General features: G+C 30.8%; 2 protein-coding genes across 2 annotated transcripts; one reads left to right on the forward strand and one right to left on the reverse strand.

The window, feature by feature from the left end:
* Window positions 1-359: 359 nt before the first annotated feature.
* On the reverse strand, window positions 360-2,125 carry LOC105364965 (uncharacterized). The gene is made up of 2 exons (XM_011503011.1): window positions 2,062-2,125; window positions 360-879 (listed from the first exon to the last, which is right to left on the reverse strand). Exon 2 carries the CDS (start codon window positions 876-878, stop codon window positions 360-362), a length of 519 nt encoding a protein of 172 aa, XP_011501313.1. The 5' UTR covers window position 879; window positions 2,062-2,125.
* A 9,201-nt stretch (window positions 2,126-11,326) lies between these two features.
* eff (ubiquitin-conjugating enzyme E2 eff) lies at window positions 11,327-16,778 on the forward strand. Its single transcript, XM_011502910.1, has 6 exons — window positions 11,327-11,636; window positions 13,363-13,426; window positions 14,414-14,445; window positions 14,521-14,598; window positions 14,678-14,783; window positions 15,878-16,778. Exons 1-6 carry the CDS (start codon window positions 11,613-11,615, stop codon window positions 16,015-16,017), a joined length of 444 nt encoding a protein of 147 aa, XP_011501212.1. The 5' UTR covers window positions 11,327-11,612; the 3' UTR covers window positions 16,018-16,778.
* The last annotated feature ends 10,756 nt before the right edge of the window (window positions 16,779-27,534 follow it).

A 27,534-nucleotide genomic window follows, 5' to 3' on the forward strand; every position in this document is an offset into this window, starting at 1 on the left:
GTATTTTTCCTAGTCTCGAAATAAATCAATATCACTTATATTACTACTGTACGTACGACATTGCTACGAATTAATTGTATAAAAAAAAAAAAACAAAAAAAAAATATATATATATATATAAATTGAATTTTTAAGCAATTTTTATTGTTGATTTTTTTTTTTTTTTTTTTTTTTTTACATTAGTAAAATACTGTAAATAACATAAGGTATAAATTTTACGATGCTTGCGCATATTTCATTATTCAACGAAAGTATTAAAATAAAGCTTACAAAAATAAAAATTTAAAATCTCAAAGCTAAATTGTCATATTTAAAACTTGTACAGAATATAAAATCAATGTAATAAGGATTGGATTATTTTATAAAAGATCAATAGTTTCGGGGCTCGTGTTGTAAAATGTGTGAATATTGGCAGGTGTATTGCACAGTCTTGCAGTCACGTCACTATGGCAAAATGATGAAAATTTGTCATCTTTGAAATCGCTTGTTAGCTCATTCAGTCTCAGGAATGGGTCTTCCATGTAATTATTATTCATATTGAAATGTGAAAATGAATTGTTGATATCGACCGATGACAATGGTTGCTTTAAAAACAAATAGCTATCGTCTAGTGACATTAATTTATAGGCGTTGTTGGAACTTTCGGTCTCCTGGACCTTTCTTTCGCACACCTCCTCCTGCTCGTAAGTTAACGGTAGCTCGTAATTCATATGTACCTCATTCGGGTTAGTGGAAATGTCGAATAGCCGATGATCATTCATCTCATCGCTTTGTATTGGAAATTCAACGTTTTCAAACTCTTGACTATTTGACTGTATTTTATTGTTCAAGTCATCGATTCTTGTTAGACAATTTTCCTCACTGGGTAGATTTTCCATTCTTATCAAGAAAATAAAATTTCGTAAGAATAATTTATTTGTACAGATAGTAGAGAAAATAGAGTTTTATATCTTTTTCGAATATAAAAATAAAAAAAAAATAAATAAATAAAAAAACAAACAATGATATTATTTTAACGAATCATTAATATGGTATGATACTTAAAATTAACATATATAGATTATTTAAAACTTTAATATAGTCATATTTATTAAAGTATCGGAATTATTGTTATTCTATTGTTCAAAAATTCTATTCTAATTATTATTCTAATTAGATAAAATCACAGATGCATGTATTTTCACGTTAAAAGTGCATTTGATAATAGGCGGATGGATGATACCTTACGATTTAAAAGTTTAAACTTGCATATCTATAAAAAAAAAACATTAAGTTTCAATTATAAATTTTATTAATAATTACTTAATAAAGGTAATCAATCGTTTTACCATCTTTTGGAGAGACAAACGTAAATTTAACGATGAAACAGATAAGAAAGAAATAAAATTTCATACGAAAAATTCGAATATTTTCAATAATTGATAAACACATCCTATGATATATAAAGAACTTGAAACTAGCAAATAGTCATAATATTATTATCCTAAATCATGTCGTAATAATTTCTTAAATCGTTATAACTATTTATTTATTTATTTATTTATTTTTTTTTTTTAAACATAAATATCATTTAATGGTAAGTACCGAACTTCTCGAAAAAAAAAAACAATATTTATCAATAATGCAAAAAATGTAAAACAATATATATATATATATATATATATATTTTAGCCCTAACTCATAATATCTTTAATTAATATTCTATATGCACACATACAATATCTAAAGGAAATGCACTTTGTATTTTTATTATTACAATTCAAGACCATTATGTATCTGCTGACCTACCATTAGTATGGTAGATATCTAACTTATCAACAGGTTGTATAACTTTCGATAGATAATCTTCAACATAATAAAAGTACAATATTTAAGTAAATAGTGTAATCATTTTAATAATTATTCAACTATTTTAAACGTAATGTCCTCAAAATAATAATTATTGAAAATTTTATTCAATTAATGCGTAATGCATCGTAATTAGAGAAACATCAATATTATAAATGTGGACAATTTTATTTTGCACTTTTCATAATGGAGAAATTTGCGTAGGCAACTTACGGTGACGAGAAATCTTCATTATTTGAATTCTTTAAATCTTGATGAGAGTAGTTTAATTGGATGTATGGTCCTTCATACTTTAATTCCTCGTATTTCTGATCATTTTGGAACTCATTGAAATCATTATATGGAATACAAATTGGTTTTATATAATCATTAAAGTACAATAATTCTGGATGTGTATTAATCTGAAACATTGCTGTTAAATTTGTTTGTATATTTTTATTGAACATCATGCTTTTATTGATAATATTCATATTATTAGAAAACTGATCGGCGTATTTGCAATGTTTTAGTTGCGAACGTACAATGTTATCATTACTATTAGCGGAAAAATGTATATTATTATTGTTATTATTATTATTATTATTAGATGGATAGTTCAATCTACTTTTCATATTCATTGCGCGAAATTCAGCCAAAAGTTTTGATAACATAAGATTAAGGGGTTGAAGCTCATTCTCTATTCGTAAAATAGATCGTATACTACTACTTATACGAATTTTTCGCTTTGATTCGGATTTTTGAAAAGTTGTTCTTATTAATTTGTCTTGTTGATTCGTGTAATAGTCGCTTGAAAACAAATTTATTCTCGGTGATGAATCGTTTAAAAATGAATTGGCATATTCCTTTGATTTGTAAAATGAATCGCAATTAACCTCTGTGAAATTCGTTGTAGTACTTGTCCTACATTCCATATCCTGCAAACTTGTATGATCTTGGTTTTCTATTTCATGCAGACTGGAAAGTGGCACTAAATTCTGTGATATTGATAATTCCGATACAGTATTTGTAATATTTTTATTAATTGAATTTGAAGAACCTTCGATATTAAAATCTATATTATATATAGGTAGGCAATCCAAATTTTCGGAAATTTGATGATTCTCAGCATCGTTCTCGATGACGCTTGAATTTGGTTCTGACGTCTTCTTAGTTACTTCGATAATATCGTTCATCAAATTTGAAATAACTGCATTATGTCGAGGCAAATAAGTGTCGCTTTTTATTGATAAAACGTATCTGTTTGACTCTAACGACACGATGGAATCTTTAGATCGGTCAAATAGAACTGAATTCGATTGACTCGATATGACGTAATTACAATTTGTTGTATAAAAAATATTCGACGAGCATTGAGAAGTATGAGAGCTTTCTTTAACAGTGACTCGTGGACTATGAAATTCGCTAGACGTTTCATAATCATCATCAGACGATGCATACATGGACGACGCAGTCATCATGGTTGACGATCCTAGACTTGCTTCTGAAATGCTGCAGTTTACTTTTGAACTAAAAACACTCATTTTTTTTATGTTATTCCTAAATTTAATAATAATTTTAATTGATGTTATTCTCTTAGCCAATATTACCGAAAGTTTGTCAATAGAAATTTAGTGTGATTCTAATTTTATTAATCAGAACGTATATTAATATAGGAAAATATAAGGTTATATATGAACAAGAAAAAAGTGGATTCATAATTTATCATTGTGAATATGGTTGTGTATTGAGTGACAAATGACTTATTTATAATTAAATTAAAGCTAATGAAAGCTAAAATACAAAGATAGACGTGAAATTAAAAAACAATAGTATATTAAATCGAATAGATCTACCCATCTACAATGGATTAATGTTATTTAAAATACAAGTTTTTAAAATTTATTGTTTATTATACTTTTATATGAAAGTATTTTGTATGTTGTTCCTTCCTTTTGCTATTCCATTAATTATAATTGTAATTATATTAATCTTATGTTACGTTGAAACTTTTCAACGATCACATTGATTATTAATTTTTAACTTTAATCACCATTTATTGCTATAACATCATTGACATTTATATTAATCGATCAAAATCATTACCGAGGTATTTCTACCTCGTCCTTATCACATCTCGTGAAATTCTTATTAGAAACATTTATTTTCATAATTGGATCAGATAAAATATTATCTCTAGAAATTTCCAATTATGCGTCACAGTTTTTATATTTTTAGTTCAATTCAATTCAACCACATCGGCATTTGTTATTACTAATCCTTTCCACGGTTTATATATATTTCATCGGACGATTCCTTTTCTTACTAATTTATGATTTACATTTATTTAAACCTTAAATTATTTATTATATAATAATTATTTAAAATTCATATTATGAAATTGCTAATTAAAGATTATCAATTATAAAGATATTCAATTAAGAGTTGAAAACATTAAAGGTAAAATATATCTGAATCCAAAAGAATATTGTTTATGAATGTATATATATATATATATATATATATATGTAAATATATATAAATAAATATATACTGATTATATAGGTAACAAAGATGCAAAAAATAATATATCATGACATTGTATTAATTTCAATAAAATTTTAATTATTTTTAGCTGACTTATCTAGAAAACTGTGGATCAGGGCAACGTCTGGGCATTTTTACTTTTTTCAACAAATCTTTATATTTTATAGTAATATCTCATCTAAGATGTTCAAAATTTGATTTACACTTTCAATGTTCACGTACAGTGATCTACATTATCTATGAATACTTTAATCTGATTTCTAATATATCAATTCCTTCAACATTTTTCTAATAATATAATTGGAAATTGATGCTGTTTTTATATGAATTATTCAATGTTATTATTTTAGAAATTTTATTTTGTGAAGTTTAATCTAACATTGGACTTGTTAAATTGATAACTTACTATAATTAATATATGTCGTTTGTTTCTTTAAATAATATATTAATATAATAATTCATGTCATAGAATTAGTAGCATAAGCAAAAATTATTAGACAGTTGATTTTAATACGAGTATGACGAATACTATTTAATAATCAAAAGAATGCAATTAAATAAATAAATCAAATTCAATGAATGTAAATATTTAATACGTATGTGATATTAATTAATATCTAAATTATACAATTATGTCGACTTATCTTAGAAAATGGAAGTAATAACTACAATTAATACTAAACACCTTATTGTCTCGTTGGACTTTACGAAAGTCTCCTGTTTATCGATGTTTTCTAATGGAAACTTTAGTGACTTATTTCACTTATTTCGAAACCCAATTCACCACCCAATCGTTTAAAATAATTTAAATGCATTGTATGTTATTATCGTTATTGGTTAAAGTAAAGAGAGGAAACATTGCGTGACAATATGACACGCTCTAAATTTGAATAATCGCTATTTATTACATTGTAATCAGATTGTAAAATATTCTTTTATACAATTAAAAATACATTATATTAATTTACTTTAACAATATCATGAAATATTCTACGATACAAATTATGTATATTATTTTTATTTTGTAAGATATTTCTGAAATACAGTATAAATATTCTTTTAATTAACTGTGCTAAGTCTATTATAATAACATTTAATTCGCACGCACATTTATTCTAGTTATATCGCGGTAATCCTGTGTTGAGTAGATTTGAAACACAACGATTTTAATTAACTATAATATACATATACCGAACGCGCAAATGCCCACGTATATTAATATAAGATATCATAATAATAAATAACATCATTATTCTGTTAAGCATAAAGATTTAATTTTGAATGTTCCAATCTCGAATAAAAATGTTAATATGCTAAAGGAATATCCAAGTATTAATACATAAATAGAGTATCTTAGTCGCTCCATCGATAGTCCCATAACTTTGGTAACGCCTGTTCTTTTGTAATATAGCCTATCTAAATCATTTATATACCAAATTATGCCATGTTCAAATAGTCTGCTATAAATTTTTTCAACGCGATTGTGCAATGGCGTCTCATCTCTCATTATCAATACATCATTTCTATCATAATCTTTATCGTACAGAATGTCCACTTCTTCAGACTGTTGCATGACGTATTTGATTAAAGTGCAATCTTCTATGCAAGCAATCATATTGTTTGTCTTCATTAATCGTAAGCACTCTAATAGATTATCAAAAAAGTGATTTTTGCTTGGGAAAGGAAAGTGACGATAAGCTTCTTCAATGACAGAATTGATACGAATGTCATAGCCCATATTTAATAAATCGTAAATATCCGTTTCAGGATCTCTGTAGGACGTGTCCGTTGCCAGCATAGCACTCAATTGCGACTGGAGAAAAGAATTTAATATCATAAACGCGAAAATAAACCATATGATAATCTTGCCAAATGTAGCTCGTGGTTTATAAATCATGGAAACGCCAATGAATGCTCGAATGACATCCATGACAATCGTTGAAAAACTTCTTTTTAAAAGATATGAAAATATCACGCTTATCATAATGAAAACGATTAGTAGCGTTAATTGTATTCTCACGGGAAATACTTTCATTAATTGCTCGCTAATTGACAAATGGACCTTTTTAATGATAAAACACAAGCCTGAGCGCAGAAATGTATTCACTTCGAGCTTCCAGAGACCACGCTGGTAATCTTCAGATCCCAGAGCTTCGAATTTACCATGTAAGACATCGCCAATAATACCTGATGCAATTCCATCGCCGTCTATTTCGCCAAAATCCTCCTCTAAGAAATATTCGACACTGTACATACGAGCATTTAACTTTTTCCAAATTATGCTCATATACTGCCGACCAGTTTTGTAAGCTTCTACTTTAACGAACTTCCCAGTCGACTCGTCTATAGTTGAATCGTAGGTGAGATTAGATAGAGCAACTCTCACCGGGTATTCAGAAAGGTCTTGAGTTTTATCGAACCAAATTTCTTGGCACATTAAAGACCTATCTTGATGATCAATAATACGCTCGTCATTAAATTAGTTTAATATTTGGGCTTCGTGGTAATTTACTTTTCAGCTATTGCAATTAATATTACGTGAGTGATTATGGTAAAAAAAAAAAAAAAAAAAAAAAAAAAAAAAAAAAACAATAATATGGGAGTTCGTATGATATATCGACAAAGTGATGTTGTTTACCTGGGAATAATATTCACGGTAACTATACAATTTTTCTAATTAACTACGAAACAGCAATACAAACATGATTATTAAAAATTTCAATTATATTACATTTAGCATTATCAGTGTTTGGCAATTATAACAAAAATGCAATATAAAGTTAACGCAACGAATAATAATAAAATTTCAATGCTTATCAATTCATTATCTTCATTAGTATTTATATATTGATTATAATATCCGTAGAGTAATTATATATTTAAGTCAGTCGCAAGTATTTTACATATACAATGTCTGATATATGATACGATATCTGAATCAGATTGTTGAATATGAAAATATAAATGATTTTTCATGCGTTATTCTTATATTTTAATATGAAAAGTTAATGTTCTGGAAGGAATTGTAAATTATAACGGTGATAACTTACCAACTTCTTGTTCTGCATTAACAAACAACGTAAATAATTCTCCATTTTTTTCCACATAAGTAGCATTCTTAATCCAAAATTTCGAAGCACTTTTTGAGTATGGATTATGTGTATACAATTTAAGTCCAAATTTTAAATCACGACATAAATATACAGCGGATAAAATATTAAATCTCCAAGTAATTTGCAAAAATATATAAGCATTCTGACAACTATCCAATACATTGATATTTTTTATGAGAAGAAATCCTTGGATATTCCAGAATATAGAATTCTTTAATTTATATAAGACTAGCTTAAAGGTGTTGATATTGAGTTCATCGGCGATAATTAATTTTGCTGGAAATGGTTTTATTGGCAAAGTAGTTTCGTTTGTATATATTAAATAACGCTTTCCAAATTATCTGTTTTCTCAATACCAAATAAAACTATGGGTTTTAAATTCTTCATTCGAAAGTAGTCGTGTATAATATGGTTAGTCCAGTTTATAATATGTATACGTGTGTTAGTGGGATCAGGAAAACACTCGTCGAACAAAGCTAACTGTAAATAAGAAATAGGGTACTTCTTTTTTTCTTTTTCTTTTTTTGTAATGAAATTTTCATTAAATGATCTAAAGAATTATATTAAAATTGTGACTTGATCAAATAGATGCTTTTTCTTTATTCCGCTATAATTATTGAAAATTTAAACGTGTTTAAAATAATTGTAAGACAACGTAATGACGAATTCAGAAATTTTTTTATAATAGGACGTTTTGTTTAAATAAGAGCCTTAAAAATATAATAATTTGTGTTTATAATAATAAATATTTGTGCGATAGTGTTTGAAATTATTACGTTTTATACAGAATATAATATAAAGTAAAACTTAATAAAAAAAAATTAATTGATATTTTGAAATTATTGTATTACGATAATAGTTGTACCTAAAACATATGAATTTTATGTAACAATAAATGTATATTGGAATGAAAAATTTTAAAAACTGGTTGGACACATTACTTGTACCAATATAACTTAAATTGCATCGACATCATTCATATAAAAATTACTAAATACAACAATATAGGATTATATGTAACATTATTACCCATATAGTTTGAATCATATTATAATTGCAAACTTTCGCTAGCCCTTATAAAGTTTAAGAATAAAAAAATATTTCCCATGAAAGTATTAAAATTCTAGAAGTATCTTAATAAATGCTTATGCAGCTATAGACGTCATGATAAATAATAATAATGATAATAATATTGATAATAACCTTAAACTCTTCTGATTGTATGTTAATCATTTTTGCATCAATCGACTGCTGCAAAGTTAAATTATAAAAACTAAGAGATATAATTGTATATACGATTGAGCGCATTATGGGAATGATGATTATATTTTCAATTTTATAGACAAGCCCGAGTTATAATTTGATAATATATTTTATAATAAATTATTTACGTTGTTCATAAAACTCTTGTTTATTTTTGTTTATTTTATTTTACTGTAATAAACGTTTCTCACAATCGTCTACATTACAGGGTTTGTAAAATTATTTCTATCGATCCCTTTAAATGCTCTTGACAACAAGTAAAAGTTTTTGTTGTAAACCGAAATTCATATTGCCCAACAGATTCTAGAAAGATACTAACGATTTACGTTCATTTGCAACTCATATCCTATAATCGTCTAGATAATATTATCTATGAACAAAAAATGTGAAAACATATTGTTTAGAAAAAGCATAAAAATTAAATATTATAGTTTTCATTAGTCTTTATGATAGTTAATATATTCTACAAGACATGCCGAGTAAAACATTATTTAGTCTTTCTAATCCACTAAGTAAATTGAAACATTAAACATATATTTATAAAAATGATTGTCCCGACATATTAAATAATAATTAATTGATTATACATTTTGTAAGCACGGGAATAGATATTTTTATCTTCATTAAAAAGTTGCTAAAATTTTTTTTAATTATAATCATTCGTTATTTTAAATTGCATATTATACTTTTAAATGTTTGATACGATCATATAAAACTAAGTCAATAATATTATGTTAATGTGTTAAGAAGAACAGTTAGTATTATGCGCCAATATTGATCAGAACCTTATAAAAGAAAAGTAGAAAATCTTACTGGATAAATTAAATCGAATAATGCCTCGATCGTTTATTTTTTCTAAATATTACGTTTCTTCAGTAAGCATTATTTATTTTTCAATACTTACCGTTATTTCACATATACTCGACGATACCTTTTCTTATATATATACTTTTAACTATAGTCGCAACATTGCTTCATTTATAAAAGTGTATTCTACTCATCGTGCCTTTAATAGCATAAATTTTTCAATTAAATATGAAATTTAAAAATCGTGAAAAAATATTTAAGTTGTATTGCAATAACATATTTGTCGTACTTTCTTAATGTTCATTGATCGTTATATAACTATGAGCTCGGTCAAATATATAGAATATATTCTTTGTTTTTTCACTGCTAAATTGGAAATTATAAAAGCATAGATAATGATAAAAACAATGTGTAATAAACTTATCAAAAATTATTACTACGATAGCAAAAACTGCTTGTTGTAATGAAAGTATCACAGCGCATGTCTTGTCTGCAAGTATCGCCGGCCGATAATTAAAAAATAGAGTCCAGATTAAAATAGAAAGTCATCGATAGAACTCGATAGGCACTATGCTCATAGTCTTATTACTAACGGCATTAAAACAAAACCACAAATTCGTTCCGCTATTCTTTTCTTTCTTCATACCTTATGAAATTCGTCATTCAAAGTTCTCTAAATTGCCAGTGTTATAAATTCAAAATTTTTTTTTAACGAAATTCCACTACGAACTGTAATAATAAAAAATTGTGCGCAAAGCAGCAGATAAAGTAGTGCCTCATTTGGCAAATAGGCAAAAATTCTTCGCCAATTAACCGTGTCCGCTTTCGAATTTTGCGCCCAAATCAGCGCCCTCTAACGAACGAGCATCGAAAACCAATTCAAAAGCCGCTGGATCATAGGATCAGCGGACTTAATTAATTCATTAAAGATCGGCAGCGTCAATCTCGGTAGTTACGAACTCACGTCAAAAGAGACTTTGTCACTCGTTGTTGCAGCCTCAAGCTCCTCCCGACCGTTTTCTCATTTCTTGCCCACCTCCGCACAACAATAACACATCGCGCTCACGTGCGCTCGCACTCGTTCAAATGTTAAATGGCATCACCGAAGAAGCGAGAGAACGAAAGAAGGCAAAATGCCCCGAGTGCGCTATGCTTCCGAGTCTACCCTTTATTTATAAAATACAAGCAAACGGCGTTGCGCGTACGCGCGTCAGCTCAAATGCGCACGCACATACGCATCGGCCATGTAGGCATACACACGTGAAGAATTAAATGGGAGCGAGGGAGATGCAGGCGACGGAGGTGGTGACGGCGGTGACGGCGGTGACGGCGGTGGCGGTGGCGGTGGCGGTGGCGGTGGCGACGGTGTCAGCACACACGCGCGCAGCTAACACGTACACGTCTCTCCGTCTCTCTCGTGCTTGCATAAAAAGGAGCGGAGACAAAGTCGGGGAAGAGCGACGGCCTTTCCAGCAGAGTGAGGCGGACAGTTGCCGAAAAAGAAGGAGAAGGCCGAGAGAGAGAGAGAGAGAAAGACAGGCGCGTGCTCGCCCACATCTCTAGGCACAGTCGGAGAGAGGCTCGCAATCGTTGCTGCCTCGTTTCGACGTTGCGCGTCGCAAGTTTTCCGTGTGTGTCTGCTCCTCGACTCTACCTATCTATCTATCTATCTATCTATCTATCTCTCTCTCTCTCTTTCTCTCTCACTCTATCAATCTATCTATCTATCTTTCTTTCGCTCGTTCGCTCTCTGTCTCTCTCGCTCTCTCCCTCCCTCCGTCACCTTCCATCTCCCTCCCTCTTGCTAGCTCGCTCTTGCGTGCAGACGCACCGCGCGTATACGAAGTACGAACTCTCACGACTGGCACACGAAAAAGCGCGGAGGACATCTTGAATCGCGTAGTGGAACGACGTTTTAGACGGCAGCCATCTTGCGATCCCTAATCAAAGATCTCCTCTCTTGTCTGTGTGCTGTGCGGGCCAAGCGGGTTTTTACGTTTCCTCTGGTGTTCCAGGCAAAGGCCGGATTCCCAATTACCACACAACACAGACCGTCAAATGGCTTTGAAGCGGATCAACAAGGTAGGTCTTAGCGGCAGATACTCTGACCCTATATCTCCGTTCGCTCGCGTCTCCTCCTATCCTATCAATCGTTACACTAACTCGTGTCACCGTCGGTGAGGTCCCGGCGACCTCCACGTCCCTCGTGCCGATGGGCTTGCTCGACCTCGGCCGGAGTTGCCGGATCCGGATGCCGCCGGGGGCTATTAGTCCGAGCATCTACATGGCTCCGGGTTTGACTCGAGATCTCGGTCGGGGTAGCGGCGCCAGCGATTGTGGCAAGGCTACGATTACGGTTATGGCTTTGAGGAGGACAACGACGACCACGACGACGACGACCACGACGACGACATATATATTGACCACGGCGGCGGTAGCGGCAGCGGCAGCGGCAGCGGCGGCAGCGGCGGCAACAACGACAACGACAACGACGACCACGACGATCACAACGATCACAACGACGAAGACGACGGCGATAACGAAGATGACGACGACGACGACGGCGGCGCCCGCGGCAGTAGACGAAAATGAACGACAACGACTACGACTATTTTTTAACGTGTAATGATAGGTTCCCGGCCAACGGGTAGCACTGGATTATCGTGAACTATCGTTTGCATCAGCCTCGGCTCGCTCGGCCTTTCTTTACCCGCGACTGGGACTATGCGGGAGGCACAGTTTATGCATGAGTTTGCGGCCTCGAGAGGAGCAAGAGAAGAAGGAAGGGACTTGCCGCAATCGTGATGCGACTCCTGGTGCTCGAGAATCGCCGACAGCTCTCTCACGTGCTCGAATCGCTCGGGGTGGCCAGTGGCGCCTTCCTCTCGGGTAGTTAGATCTGGCTGAATGCCGGAAGTAACGTAAAACCCTTGGGTGTCCAAGCTGCTGCTATGTAGCGCTTTTATGCTCTCTCTCTCTCTCTGTGTGCGTGCCAATGCTCGTGCACACATGCGTACACGCACGTACTTTTATATATATGTAAGAATATTTATTTGAGTACGTGCACACGAAAGCACGCATATATTATATGCGCTTATGCATGTGTGCGTGCGTGTATGTGTGCATATATATATATATATATATATATATATATATATATATATTGTGTGCATACAGGCGCACACACGCAGGTACATATAAATATATATATATACATATATATATATATATATATATATATATATATATATATATATATATAAGCGTACGCGTGCATGCGCGCGGGCGTGTGTGCGCGCGCAAGCATATGCATGTGTGCACACGAGCAGACACAATACATGTAGAATGCACTTACACGGACAACACTAGCGACGAGAGCTATAGATAACTCAGAAATCATTGAAATTCTTACTATATAATGCGCCTGGTTATGTATCTTTACTATTTAAAAAGCTTATAATGGTTGTAAATTTGGAAGAAATATCTTTGATCCGTAGCAAGAGCAAACAATGTTAATGATGACGGTGACTGTTGGGTATTCAGTGAACTCGATTATGAGTCATTCGTGTCATTGCTTCCCTTTTTCAAAGGCTAAAGCATAAATTTATTGTATTCTTTTTATGAATAAAATAGTATCCCTCGATTCTCATTATCTTTTATATAGCTGGCGTAGAGCATAATTAGATATTTATTACTAAAAAGTATTATTAACTTGCAAGTATTAATAACTGTATACATTGTGGATACACTTGTGATGGTTGTAATGAATTGCTTGTTTATTAATTGGCGATATTTTGCATTTTGATAGGAACTTCAGGACCTTGGAAGGGATCCACCCGCACAGTGCTCAGCTGGCCCAGTTGGAGATGACTGTAAGTTTCTCGTCATTGAATCACTGACTTGCTCCTACTTGATACACGATAATACATTTTCTGCGCATTGCAAAAATTAATCCAAAAAATATTTTTCACTTGATATACGAATTTAAGAATTTCTTTGCAAAGATTCCTTTGTACAAAATTACAAAGCGTATATTATAGAGTTACCAAATTGATATAATTGGTATATTAGAGTAGAAGTTTGTTAAAAGTAGAAGAAAAGTTTTAATATTTTTGGTACTACCATTTGCTAAATACGAGTGTCTAAGTAGTACGATACAGTTTTTTAATATTAATCGAGTAATAAAAACTATGGTGATTTTCCACTTTAACTAGCATATGTAATATAGAATGTGCTAATATTGTGCAACAATCTATAGAATCTAATTTAGTAATATTTGTTAATATGAAATAATTTGTTATAAATATTAAATTACAATTTTATTGTATGGCACTCGATAGTATTTCATTTGCATGTTAATTGAAATTTTTTTAAGGTTTAGTCTGTGATAGATCTTCTTTTATTTTTTATTGGTTAAAATGAAATTAACATCTCTTAAATTTTTGTTTCTGGTAATCCACTTATCAAAGTTTTATGATTGTTATTTTAAGGAATTTTATACTTTCATATGGAATAATATTATCATTATAATTTGTTCTTTAATTGAAACTTATTTGGTGATAGTTTAAGGTTTGAATTGACAGAGTGAAATTATAATTTGTATAATAATTATAGATTTCATAATTAAAGAAGATAATAAATATTAATATTGTACATTATCCATATATTCTATAATTAAAATAAAATTTATCATGATTTACACTATTCAATTTTATTTAGTATTGAATATTTAATATTGAGTATTTGCAATTTTTAATACATATTAATAAAAATGTTATTTGATATATTTTTATAATATATTTATATATACATATATATATATATGTATTCAATAAAAATATTTATTTAATATCTTGCAGTATTTCACTGGCAGGCAACAATTATGGGTCCAGTAAGTTCTTCAATATTTAAAAATCTATTTTTTCTTTTTTTCAACTATTAATTTTATTTCCATGAAACATTACAGCCTGACAGTCCTTACCAAGGAGGAGTTTTCTTCTTAACAATACATTTTCCTACAGATTATCCATTTAAACCTCCAAAGGTATTTTAAAATAATGAAATTTTTAAAAATTGTTGGTTTAATGGATAATTCAGCTAATAATTATATGAATATTTTATAGGTTGCTTTCACGACCAGAATTTATCATCCTAATATTAACAGTAATGGAAGCATTTGCTTGGATATTTTAAGATCGCAATGGTCTCCAGCACTCACTATATCTAAAGGTATGTGTATTTATCTAAATCACTATATCTAAAGGTATGTGTATCTGTTGTATATAATAATAATTATCAATTATTCAGAATAATAATTTCAATTATCATGTGACTTAAAAAAGAATAGACGAGTATTTTTACATGTACAAACTACCAGTTAATCTATATAATTACATTATCTATTTTGAATTGACTTTATTACTAGAAAAATCATAGAATTCTAATACGTCTGTATAGTTTGGTTGTCAGTTTTAAATTTTCAATATGTATTTTTAGAATCAATATACTATTTCTTAATATAATATCCTGAAACTGTGCACATAAATATTAATATAATAATAACAATGAATTTTAATTTCTAGCGTATTTTATCGATTCTTATTAAATTTAACTTATTATTTCTCTTAATTCCAAAGTACTTCTTTGTTTTAGAAATAAATTTGAATAATTTATAAAAATTAAGTTTTTATGACTAAAGGAATTAAATATTAATTATTAAAAAAAACTATTGATTTAATATAAATTTAAGTCATGATAATATACATAATTTTTAATCAAGATTTATCATTACTGATGTAAGAAAATTGAAATATACAGAGAGAGAGAGAGAGAGAGAGAGAGAGAGAGAGAGACAGGAGATTTATGTAAATCGCCCTCTTTTGTATCTTATCTTAAAATTACAATTAAATTCAATTCCTATGATTATGGCAATGAAATAGATTTGATTTTTGGTGTCGTAAATTTTTTATATAAATTTTTGAAGAAGTATTAAATATAAATTATACATAAAGTTTAAAGAGAAAAATATTGATTGTCGTATTATTGATAGTATAGTAATACTATCAATTCAAAGTAAAATATTTTGCTTTAGTGTATCGATTAAAACATTTCATAAGTTGTATTTAAATGTGAAAGTAGAAAGTTGCGTAAATAAATTATAAAATGTTTATATTTTTAAAGAGCAAGGACTCCTAGAATAATACTGGTGTTAAAATTTGACTAATTACATTGCGTACAAAGTAGTTAATTTTTACATTGATAACATTAACATTAATAGTGTAAATTTAAATTATAATTAAATGAATATTCCATTTTTGTTTCAGTGTTATTATCAATATGCTCTCTGCTTTGCGATCCAAATCCAGATGATCCACTAGTGCCGGAGATAGCTAGGATATACAAAACGGACAGAGAGAAATACAACGAATTGGCACGTGAATGGACGCGCAAGTATGCCATGTGATCCGCCAATAACCGTTAACCTCAACATCTGTATACCACCATCAAACAGTCCCAGCCTAAATGCCATTTATCAATCAGCACCGATTCAACCTAGCTATGGCTCGTCTGTCCTTTAAGTAAAATAATGAACATCACGTCGTCTAATTCAGACTTCCGGGCTCCGCAGGGCACCGCAGGCCAGCTGTGATCGTTCCATAGTAAGAAGTTCCCTCCTCCCTGGGTACCCTGCGAATTTCCATGTCGGTGCCATGATGGCAACTAAAAGGCGTTTTAGAAAGGATCAAGGATAAGGTGGTTCATCCTTCAAATAATTAAAAAAAAGAATAAATTTGTAATCTATGGATCGAGAAAACAACAGAAACAGGAATGAGACACAAAAAACCAACATTGTTCGCTTTGATTTTCGCAGAAATAAACGAGAATTTTTAACTGGAAAATAATAAGACAACATAGGCGAGTGAAAGTAGGATTTGTATTTGAATTTAATAGTCTAATTTCTATGATCGTACTTATATTGCTGTAATATCTTTGCATATATGTCTACTTTCTCAGTGGAAAAAAAGAAAACAGAAAAACGTTATACGCGAACGTACGTAAATAAGGAATATGAAAGAATATTGTGCAAAGTAACTTCAAAATGGCAGCGCACCGATTGTTAGTTTTAAATGCAATGAGCGATCCACACGCCCGTCCCTCGATACGATGCGGTCATTTTTTTGTAAGACTGGGCTCTATATATATATATAAACTTCTGAAAACGATAATGATCTTGTTTTTTCTTTACTCATCGAATATTAATTCGATTGATTCCTTTACGTTAATCTTGTTTTAAATAATCGTAAAATCTTATCTTAAACACAAATTCTACGAGTAACTCGATCGTCGCGTCTGGTGGCTCGGTTCGTCGGTGTATTATGTGCGCGCGTGCGTGGGCGTAAACAAAACTAAAACAAACAATGCAAACTGAATAATCAGTTCAACTGTAATATTTCAATAATATGTACTACATTTACAATTGCATGAAAGGAGAAAAAAAAGTAGCATTCTAAATCGAGCTCTGATCTTGAAGATGGTAGAGGGTGGGCAAATATAACATTCGTAGCATGAGATTATAGGGGCCTGAGTTACGACGAGTACTGTTCGAAAGAAGAATTCTTAAAGTGATCTGTACTTTCGATAATGTACCTGTGTATTCTCACGTACTCTATTACGATAAATACTGTACAATTCGCTGAGACTTTTAAGTACTATCGTGCGCGCGCGCGCGCGCGCGACAGAGAGATTGCGAGTGAGATGGCATGGACAGGTGGTGAGGTGGAGATTAAGTGTAGAGGAGAGGTGAGGAGAGGTGAGGTGAGGAGTGGAGAGGAGTCGAGAGGAGTCGAGAGGAGTCGAGAGGAGTCGAGAGGAGTCGAGTGGAGTGGTGTGGTGTGGAGCGGAGCGGAGTGGAATGGAGAGGAGAGATAATCGAGTCTTTTAGAAGGGCTTTGGGTGTGTCAATATCCATAGTCGTAAGAATGAAATCGCGTTTGTACTTGTAATTATAAGACTCTTCGTAAGTATACTAAAAACAGAACGTTTGTCATCGTCGTACTACCAATGTTATCATGTACGCCGTGTGACTATTTAGGTGTCAGGTTTTTTCGCTGGTCGTCTGTTTCAGCATTAATTATTGCTTTCATTTTAATGCATATCGTGCGCGATCTTAGCCAAGCTTTCTACTCTTCTATTTTTTAATTTACACCATACTTAGATTTTTTACAGTTCCCATGTGATGCTAAAGAATATTCTTGTGCGAAACAAAAATATAAAAATTGTTCAGTCATATATTTGTAAATGTTAGACTAACGTAAAAGAGGAGAAAATGAAATAGTTTGTTTTTCTTTATGTGTTTTTCGCTCCGACGTAGAGAGACGACCGCGAGGGTAATAATCCAAGTATCGACGATAAGCGAGAAAAGATCATGCGTCGTTATAAGTGTTCCCAATCAATGCGAAGATTTTTACATTTAAGCAACACTTCGCATTCCAACGGCGTTCCAAATATCGCGCTACGTGATGCGAAGCTGTTCCTTTATTTTTTTTTTTTTTTTTTATTAAATTATTATTTGTGGATACGGATTAAAATGAAATAAAAACAAAGACAAGCTCTGTAGGTGGTGCTGTGAGTAGCTTCGCGATTGTCGCCATATCGAAATCGAAAATTTTCGAAGAGAAGCGCGACAATTAATGATTAAAAATAAAATTTTCTTTTTCTTTCCATCAACAATTCAGCGATAGTGCGAAAAGCCAATTGTCTCACAATGAGGGGTGGAGATGATTTATAGGAGGAACAGTGCGAGATGAATCAACGTTTTTTTTCGTAGATTGTAATCGAGTGTAGATTATACAATGTGGTCTTTTTAAGTTTTATCGTTTTTTTTCTTCCGTATCGCAGTGTGTTATTTTTAATTGAAAAATAAAGAGAAAATCTGAAAAATAAATAAGAAAGAAAGATGACATAAAAAGAAAACGGCGAGAAATCTATATTTAAGACTTTGCCCCTGATTAATGGTTCACCTCTATAAAAGGTTTTATGACCAAACAAATGAAAGGAACAAAATAGAAAAAACAATTACTCGTGTGTAATTATTACTGAAGACGCAATAATGAACATTTTTAATAACTTATCTTGTGTACATTCTAGCCTTTAGCTCTTTATATAAATAAAGTCCACATAACGATAAAGTTTAAAATTATGTGATTTTTCAAAAAAAAAAAAAAAAAAATAAATAAATAAATAAATAAATAAATAATAAAAAATAAAAAAAAAATAAGGGGGAATAAAGCGAAACTTTAATAAACCATTGGTGCACCATTGGTTGGATGTTGTCGATGCACAGCAAATGCTCATTGATTTGTGCCAAAGCAAGCAGACAATGAAGAAAGTCAATCTCAAATCTTTGTAAAAAAACACAAATACGATGGTCTGAAGGAAACAAACGCAAACAAAATATATCGAATCCGATGGAATTAACTTGGATTTTATCTATGGCCCGGTGACTATTGTACGTCATTAGTCTACGTACGTGCGATCAATTACCTGAAGGCTGAACAATGTGAAGCGACCTTGAGACTTTCAGTGCAAGCCTACAACCCTGCCAAATAAGCAAATTTATCTTCTTATTACTTTAATGCACTTCTGCAAGCCCGAGTATGTGCTTGTATTTGAAAACCATAGACACGTTGAACAATCCTCGTTACTTTGAAGTGGAATTTCATACTGCTCATTAAGTGCTTGTTAACGTAAATTATTTTATTTACATTTACGCGTTGAAATGAAAAGGATTAAAACTAAGTGTGCCGCTAACTAACTTGACAAGATTCTTAATCGAAGCAATTTTATATGATCACTTTTGATAAATGTAGATTAACTAACGGATGATGAAAGATATATATTGTACTAATAGTAATTGAGTATGGAAAGGAAAGACTTGTTTTATTCCTAAATTATTGAAAGCCATTATAATTATTTGCTTATTTATATAAAAAGTAACATCACTTTTATTCAACGATTTGTTAACGATATCAATATAAATATAAATAATATTAATACAATATTAAATATAACGATTATTTCTAGTTCTACAAAAAAAAACCTAAACTTTCAATTAATTAACTTCTGCATAGTATGTAGAATTATTTTACTATTTATCTTGTTAATTAAAGAACACAGCTTGTGTGCGCGCGCGCCCGTATGTGTGTTTCGTACGACAGTTTGGATTTAGAATTCGATATGATACGATAAACTATAAGACAGTAATATATGAAGTAAACGAAAATTTCTTATTTCATTGTCGGATACCTAGAAAACAATTCTTTTTGAATGGGTGAAAAAACGTGGCTAGTTGTACATTATTTCGCTATTTTAACGTTCACTTCAAAATAATAGGAGTTGTCGACTTTTGCAGACGAGGAATGAAGTCAACAAAATATAAACAATATGAAATTTTAACAGGCAATTGTCTCTACGAGCTGCTTTTTTGAGCTGCGCAGCTCATTTCTACTCGATCATTTGCGTAAATTAATTTAAATCAATAAATGGCGTTTGTGTGGTACGTTAAATGTTTCAGTAATTTAGAATTTAGAAAATTTACTCTATGTCGATGCGATGAGATCGATAATGGTTTTTTTTTTTATTATTGATGTTACCAGTCGCTTTATATCAAAATTGTTAAAATCAAAAGAATAAGTATTTGTAACTATAGTAACTGCTTAACTTCTATGTTACCATTATCTTGAATAATTTACAAATTGATTATTTGCAAATGATGTTAAACCATGAATAATCTTATTTATAATATTATTCGCATTTGTATTTTACTTTTTTTTTCAACTCTGCTCAACAATTAAATTGCAAAAGGTGTTATAAATTATATTAAAAATATTTCGTAATATCCAATTTTTGCTGACAAATAGTTCTGGAGAAAATAAAGGTAACAATTAATATAAATATTAAAGTGATGACGTTATGTACCTTCAGATTAGATTGAAAATATATTTAAATTACAATCGATCAACATGCGAGTTAAAATAAGTGTTTGACAGAAATTATTTGGAGTATCTAAAAAAAAAAAAAATTGATCTTATAAATACAAAGAATTCTATAATCACACAAGAACTTAAGTTTCAGAAAGTTAATGAAGATTTTAAATTATTTTATATTATAATAAATAAATATGCGCGTGACTTTTAATTAAAAGTAAATTATTTTCGTGGATAAGTTTTAATTATCTACGAATTCAATAATTCGTTTTTTACTTATGTACCTCTTCACTATAGATTTAAGATATTATAATTTTCTAAGATGCCATTGAATTGTAAAATTACATTTTACATTTAACAGTTCGTAATGTTGTCGACATTACAAAACAACAAGTGTACAGTTTTTAATTATACACATTTATTCCAAAGAAGCAAATAGACTGGTTATAGTTACTATGTATTACAATATAGTGACAGATAGTAAGTAATCGATTCATTATATTATTGATAGACATAATACTTTCATATTAATTATCGGCGAAATTTATGTTTAATAAAACAGTAATTTTTATAAAATTTCAAGTATATTTATTAATATATATATATATATATATATATATGAATAATAATATACTTCAGATTTTAAAAACCTACTGTATTTCATGTGATTAAATCCAACCTCAATTGATATATCTGAATTCCTGCAGAATTTTAATTATTAAGAATTAGTTCAATAATTACTTAAATATTTTATGTTTCATAGAAGTATATAAAAACTATATACTTTTATTTTATTAGATATTTACTATTTACTTAGATTTAATAATAATAAAAATTAAAAAAAATAAAAAAAAATTTTACGTAAATAATTAATAATTAAATTAATAAAGTAACGCAAATTACATTCGCTCAATTATAATATTCATAAATCCAAATTGATTAATAGGGTAAAAATTCATGAACTAAGAGAATTTTCAGTAATTTTAAAAGTAACGATAGGCCAACGAAGCGATGAATTCAATAAAATTATTCTTATTTTTTTTTTCATTCCAATGAAGTAATATTTCTTCAATTGTTTGAACGAGAATAGACATGGCTCTTTGTTACTATTTTGTTTAAATATGGCTTAGTATACGATCTATATTTTTCAATTATTTAAGAATACTAAAACCATTACAAGAGACAAAGCAATAGACAAATTATTACTCGATCTACCAATGTAGATCTCTATTTTACCAACAATTAAAATTTTAATAAAAATTCTATCTTGCATAAGAGATTTTTAAAGCTGCTTCGCTGAATTCAATTATACTATTAATAATTATAGAGTAGCACGTTCAATGAAGAAAAAAAAAACAACAATTTTCGATTAGGTAAATGAAAAAAGTAATTAGTAATTACAAAATATTAATTTATATCTCTATGTATTAATTACTCTTCTCCCACTAACTGGATTTTCTTGATATTCATGTAACAGTATATTTGATATTTATGATATACTTGATATTCATATAACAGTACGCAATTATGTTGTACACAAATCATAAAAAGTTGATAAATTGTAAGCATTGTTCTATTAAATTGATAGATTAATTTTAATTATAATACACTAGGATTGAATATATTTATGTTTTATTGATGTATGGAATTAAATATTAATGTGAAGACGAAAAAAAAAAGTAATACGGAATGAGTGGACATAACGAAATTTATCAATCGAATTTCTTTATTTTACATTTTTCTACAATATCACGTAATAATGTATAGATATATTTTTTTTCTTATTACATTGTGATAGCATTGTGTTGCATTTGTGTTACTAAGTAATTATTATACTATGTATAATAATGTACTAGTGCTACATAACGATAAAAAATTGTTTTTTCTTAGAAAAAAAAAATGATTATTGTCCTACTATTGGGCATTTATTTGATTTTTATGACTAAATATATTTGATATTACATCCTCATATTCAATAATATTAATATTAATATTAACATACCGTTATTATGATATAATTTTATCCAAAAAACTTTTCTAATAAAATTTTGTCCTCTATTTTGCATTTTTCTAAAAACATTTATTTATTGGATAAACGGCCTGTGAGTTTTCATCCAATTATCATTGAATTAAATATATTTTGACAAATTAATTTGCGTCTAATAACGATCTAAACATTAATATTAATGAAATAGTCAAAGTGTCGAACGGCGATGCTCTTTGGACTAGACTGTACAATATATGTACAACTGTAATAGGCTAAACCTCAATAATTACTTGTCATCGTTTTTTTTTTTTTTTTTTTTTTTTTTTTTTTTTTTTTAAGTGAAAGTAATGTACTGTGAAAAAGTTAATGCTTATTATTGATAAATTAAAAATAGCAAATTCATTATAGGCTAGATATTTAGATAAATTATTTAATCGCATTAGTGCGTGTATTTAAAACATTTTTTTAAACATTTATACGATAAGATATAATTTATTAACTTACTTACGATTAAGTTTAAAATTAAAATTCTTATTATTAAAAAACTTATATATTAAAAAACATAATCTTAAATATTGCTTAAATAAGCGCTGAATTGACATTAAATACGAGTAAATAAAGTCTTAATGAATAAGAGACGTACAATAATCGAGGTTTTGTTGTGTGTTCGTGTCAAATGCTTTCACAATGTCAACATATTTAATATATATATTTTTATGAAATTGTTAAAGTAATTGTTAAGGCTTTTTTTAAACAATTAGTAGGTCAAAAGTGAACGCGTAAATGAAACTTCGTTTAAATGGCGGACATATGTACTTAAGAATTGGTTTCTGTATCTTCGAAACATTAATTTTGTAGAGAAGATGTTTATTTAAATTTATAATTATGTTGAGAATCATTTTATTTCTTACAGTCGGGTCAAAACATAATATAATCAAATTTTTAAACTGTCGGGAAAATGATGTATTTTTACATTAGATAAGTAAATTTCTCTTTAAATTAAAAATTTTCTTTAACAAAATAATATATAAAAATTTGTAAAAATAGTAATTTATTATTATTTTTTTTTTTAATAATATTTTGTTTATAATCTATAATAAAAATAAATAATTTTAATACTTTATGTGAAGTCATTTTAATGTTAATATTAAAAATTATTTACATATTTTTTTGAGCTTATTATGTTGGTTAGGAAAACGGGAATAAATATGGACAATTTCAAGCAGAAATTATTTAATAATTTTAATTTTATAATATCGAGAATATAAGTAAGTGACTTAATTAAAGAAAATATATCTATATATATATATATATAAATGATCTCTTTTTTTTTCTATGATACTCACTTTATAGAAATTATTATTATTTAATTTGATTTCTTTTATGTAAAATCATGTTGTCTACAAATATGCAACATTATTTAATAAGGTTAATAAAAAAAAAAAAAAAGAAAAAAAAGGGACAAATATTTTTTCAACGTGAAAGTATTGTCTTGAAGAGAATTAATATAATAAAAGTGATTTCGTGGTTATAAATTTTAAATGCATACGCATTGAAATGTTTTTATTTAAAAAGTATTTATGAAGTCCATTTAAATGTATAGTTTTAATGAGATAAAAATTTTGTTAAGATGTAGATTTTCTTCACTATTAACTTCACTATTCAATTGTATTTAAGAATATAAGTATTAAATGTTTATTAAATTTAAAGAATTATAATAAAAGTACAGTATATAATAATACATTTTACATTCAAAATCTGCTTAGATTGCACAATTAGTAATATTAATTATTTAGAAAATTATTTAGAATACCTATTAAATAACTAAAATACTATAAGCTATAGTTTTATTTTTACTTTTTACTTTCTATTGTATATACAAATGTAAAATACCGAACTTAGCTCGGAGCTCACTTAACCAAACGTGTTCTTCAAATCGAACGTTTCATTTGAATAATCCAAGTAAAATAGATTTCGAAATTTCTAAAATATCCAACACAATTTCAATGAAAATCAAGGCTATATGATAATGAATTTTTTGTTGTTATTTGTATTTTATTATAAGAATTGTAATTGACGCCCCGAACAAGTAACTATTCAATTATTAAGGGCGATCGCATAATTTGAATTTTATGTAATAACTTTTGCGTAAAGGACGCTCTACGTTAAACAATCTCTACTTTATTATGAATTTAAGATATTTTGCTCATGCCTGCATTTCCTTTCACTTCACGCGCATCGATCAATCAATTAAATAAACAAACAAACAAGTCCCAGTCCGGTCATTTTATGTCCAAGCCATAAAGAAAACAAAAGAGTCGCGCGTCACAGACGTCGCCGAAGCAGACAGTCTCTTTCGCCATTCAATTTGATTCGATTCAATATCGGTAAAGAGTTTTCCTCGACTTTTCGTGCGTGTGCTCAACCATCGTATGGCCATGCTCGAAACAACGATCACTAGGAAGTGTCAAGTCCTATCTCATTCGCGCCGGTTGTCCCTCTCAGTCATCCAACACCAGGCCCAAGCGTAGTAAGCTACGCTTATTATAAACAAAAAAAAAAAAAAAAGAAAAACAAAAAAGATATATTTCGCCCGGCCATTACACAAGTCTGCTCGAGGGTCCCTCGGCACTTTCTCACGCGCGCACCGTCATCGCGCGCGTTTCCCATTTCTTTTCCGAATTCGGCGCCGCTCACCTGGGGGCGCTTTGCACTCGTAGACGACCGACGGTGAGAGTGAGGTTGATATGCGAGCAAGTACTCGACTAATCGCCATCGTCTATTACTTTTTTGTAATCGAGGTCGGGACTAATTAGTCAGCTGCGCCGGTCCTCGTTATCGATTTCCCAGGTTAGTTACTCGAGCAGATGCAAAAGGACCCAAGGCTTTTCCATCTGTTGGTGCATTCAATCAGCCTCGTGTACCATCCACAGCATCGATCTGCTCAATACTAACAACTCAATTTTTTTGCGCTCGCATCGCATCGATTAATCGCGATTCGAGATTTGTTCGACGTGGAGTCAACGCGATCTCAACTCGCCGGATCGACGGATCGTCGAATATCAGTCGGATGTCTGCTGTTGTATATTCTAAATTGTTAATTGTCTTCTGCTTCCTTTTTTTAATTATTATTATTATTATTATTATTATTATTATTATTATTATTATTATTATTATTATTATTTTCTTTCAACTAGTCCGTGTATCTTAGAGCAATGGTATTGGTATGTGTCGCAATAGAGTTTATTGGTAACTATTTTTTCTTTATTCTTACCATCGATGTGAAACGCTCGTTGATCTAAGAAAGAGACACTTAACTTTACGGGATAAAGAGACGAAATTTTCCGTTATAATTTGTCGAGCTGTCGATGACTGTTCTTGAGTCAATTCTCGATTGTCTATTGTCCCTCTTGTTATTCCAATGATAATTTACTACGATGCAAATGACAAGAGCGAGCGTAAGAAAAGCGCGATTGTAGAGTAGTCGGTACTTTGAAAATTCATGAAGCCGTGTACTGTCGTATCGTTATTATTACACGAGAATAGCTTACAATAATACAGCTTAAAATTGTTTATTATTAAAAAATTATGTGACCATGTATTTAAGAAATTTTATCTCTATGTATTATGACGAATAAAAATATTATGTTTAACTCCTAGAAATAGTACCAATAGAAGAATATGAATTTAAATTACAAAATTTCAATCGACGCAAGTGCGCAAGAAAAGGAGACCATTTACACGAGTAGAAAGCCATAGTTTTGGATTTTATTACGTATTCCACGAGGACGAGAAAAATCAAGGAGTCATTTTCTGCAGTTTATTTATAAAGCCCAATAAGGTGTGATTATTTCACTTGAAATCCATAATCGCGAGTTCGATTGCTTTGTCATAAAATCATTCACGACTTTAAACTAATTACAACCTCGTAAAGAAAGAGAAACCCAAAGAGAAATGGCCTCCCACTAATTTGCTCTATTACCTTTGTGTTACATAGTCCGACGAATAAAACTATGCCCAGTGTACACAATGTTAACATCGTTCTACAAGTACTTACTACTACTACTACTACTACTACTACTACTACTACTACTACTACTACTACTACGGCTACAACTACCACTACTATTACTACTACTACTACTACTACTACCACCACTACTACTACTTCGGCGACTCCCTTTGTTCAATTAATTTTTCTCATAAGCTTGCAAATGAGGCCTCGCGATTCCCGCGTCGTTCTGTTCCTCATTAACGATAGCCCGATTAATCCGCGTGTTATCATACAAAGGAAAAATCCTCCACAGCTTAATAGAACGATGGGCGCGCCCATCCGAGTGAACAAATTCCAACTGCCTTACCACGAGATAGAAGAGGACGGGAATGAGTGTCGACTCGGTCCAGTTGGAGCTCGCGCTCACGGCACTCTAGGACACCTCGCAATCAGCGTGTCCTCGAGCACCTGCAAGATAAGTCCGACGTCGAAAAGTCACGCGCCGGCAGAAGCGAGCGGACGAGCGAACGAGCTAGAGACAGAGAGAGAAAGGTGTGCGTCGTCAGCGGAGGGAGAGAAGCCGATCCGGAGCCACTCGCCGGTCGCGGCTCTCAGTGTCAGTGGTCAGTTCGTGTCGTGCGGTCGCGTCCCCGAGAATGGCGCACAGACCCTCGACGATGCCTCGACGACGATAGATCACCCGCAACAAGAGCCGACACCCACGCTTCCGACGGATTCAGTCCCTGACGCGGACGAACTTGCCTTCACCTCAGATCCGGAACGTACCGGTGAGTTGCCGCCACCAATCCGCGAGGTCCTTATCTCGCTGCTGCTGGTGCTGGCTCTCTTTCGCTCGATCGTACTTTCCTTTATGCCTCGACGAACTTGTGACAGCTGACAAATATTGGGGGGGGGCTGATTATCGCGAGGGACGCGGTTCCATTTACACCAGCCACCACCATTCGACACCCTGTACTTATTCATACTGATAATATAGCGAATTGGGTTTGGAAG

The sequence above is a fragment of the Ceratosolen solmsi genome, unplaced genomic scaffold, assembly GCF_000503995.2.
Source record: "Ceratosolen solmsi marchali unplaced genomic scaffold, CerSol_1.0 scaffold61, whole genome shotgun sequence".
Taxonomy (NCBI): domain Eukaryota; kingdom Metazoa; phylum Arthropoda; class Insecta; order Hymenoptera; family Agaonidae; genus Ceratosolen; species Ceratosolen solmsi.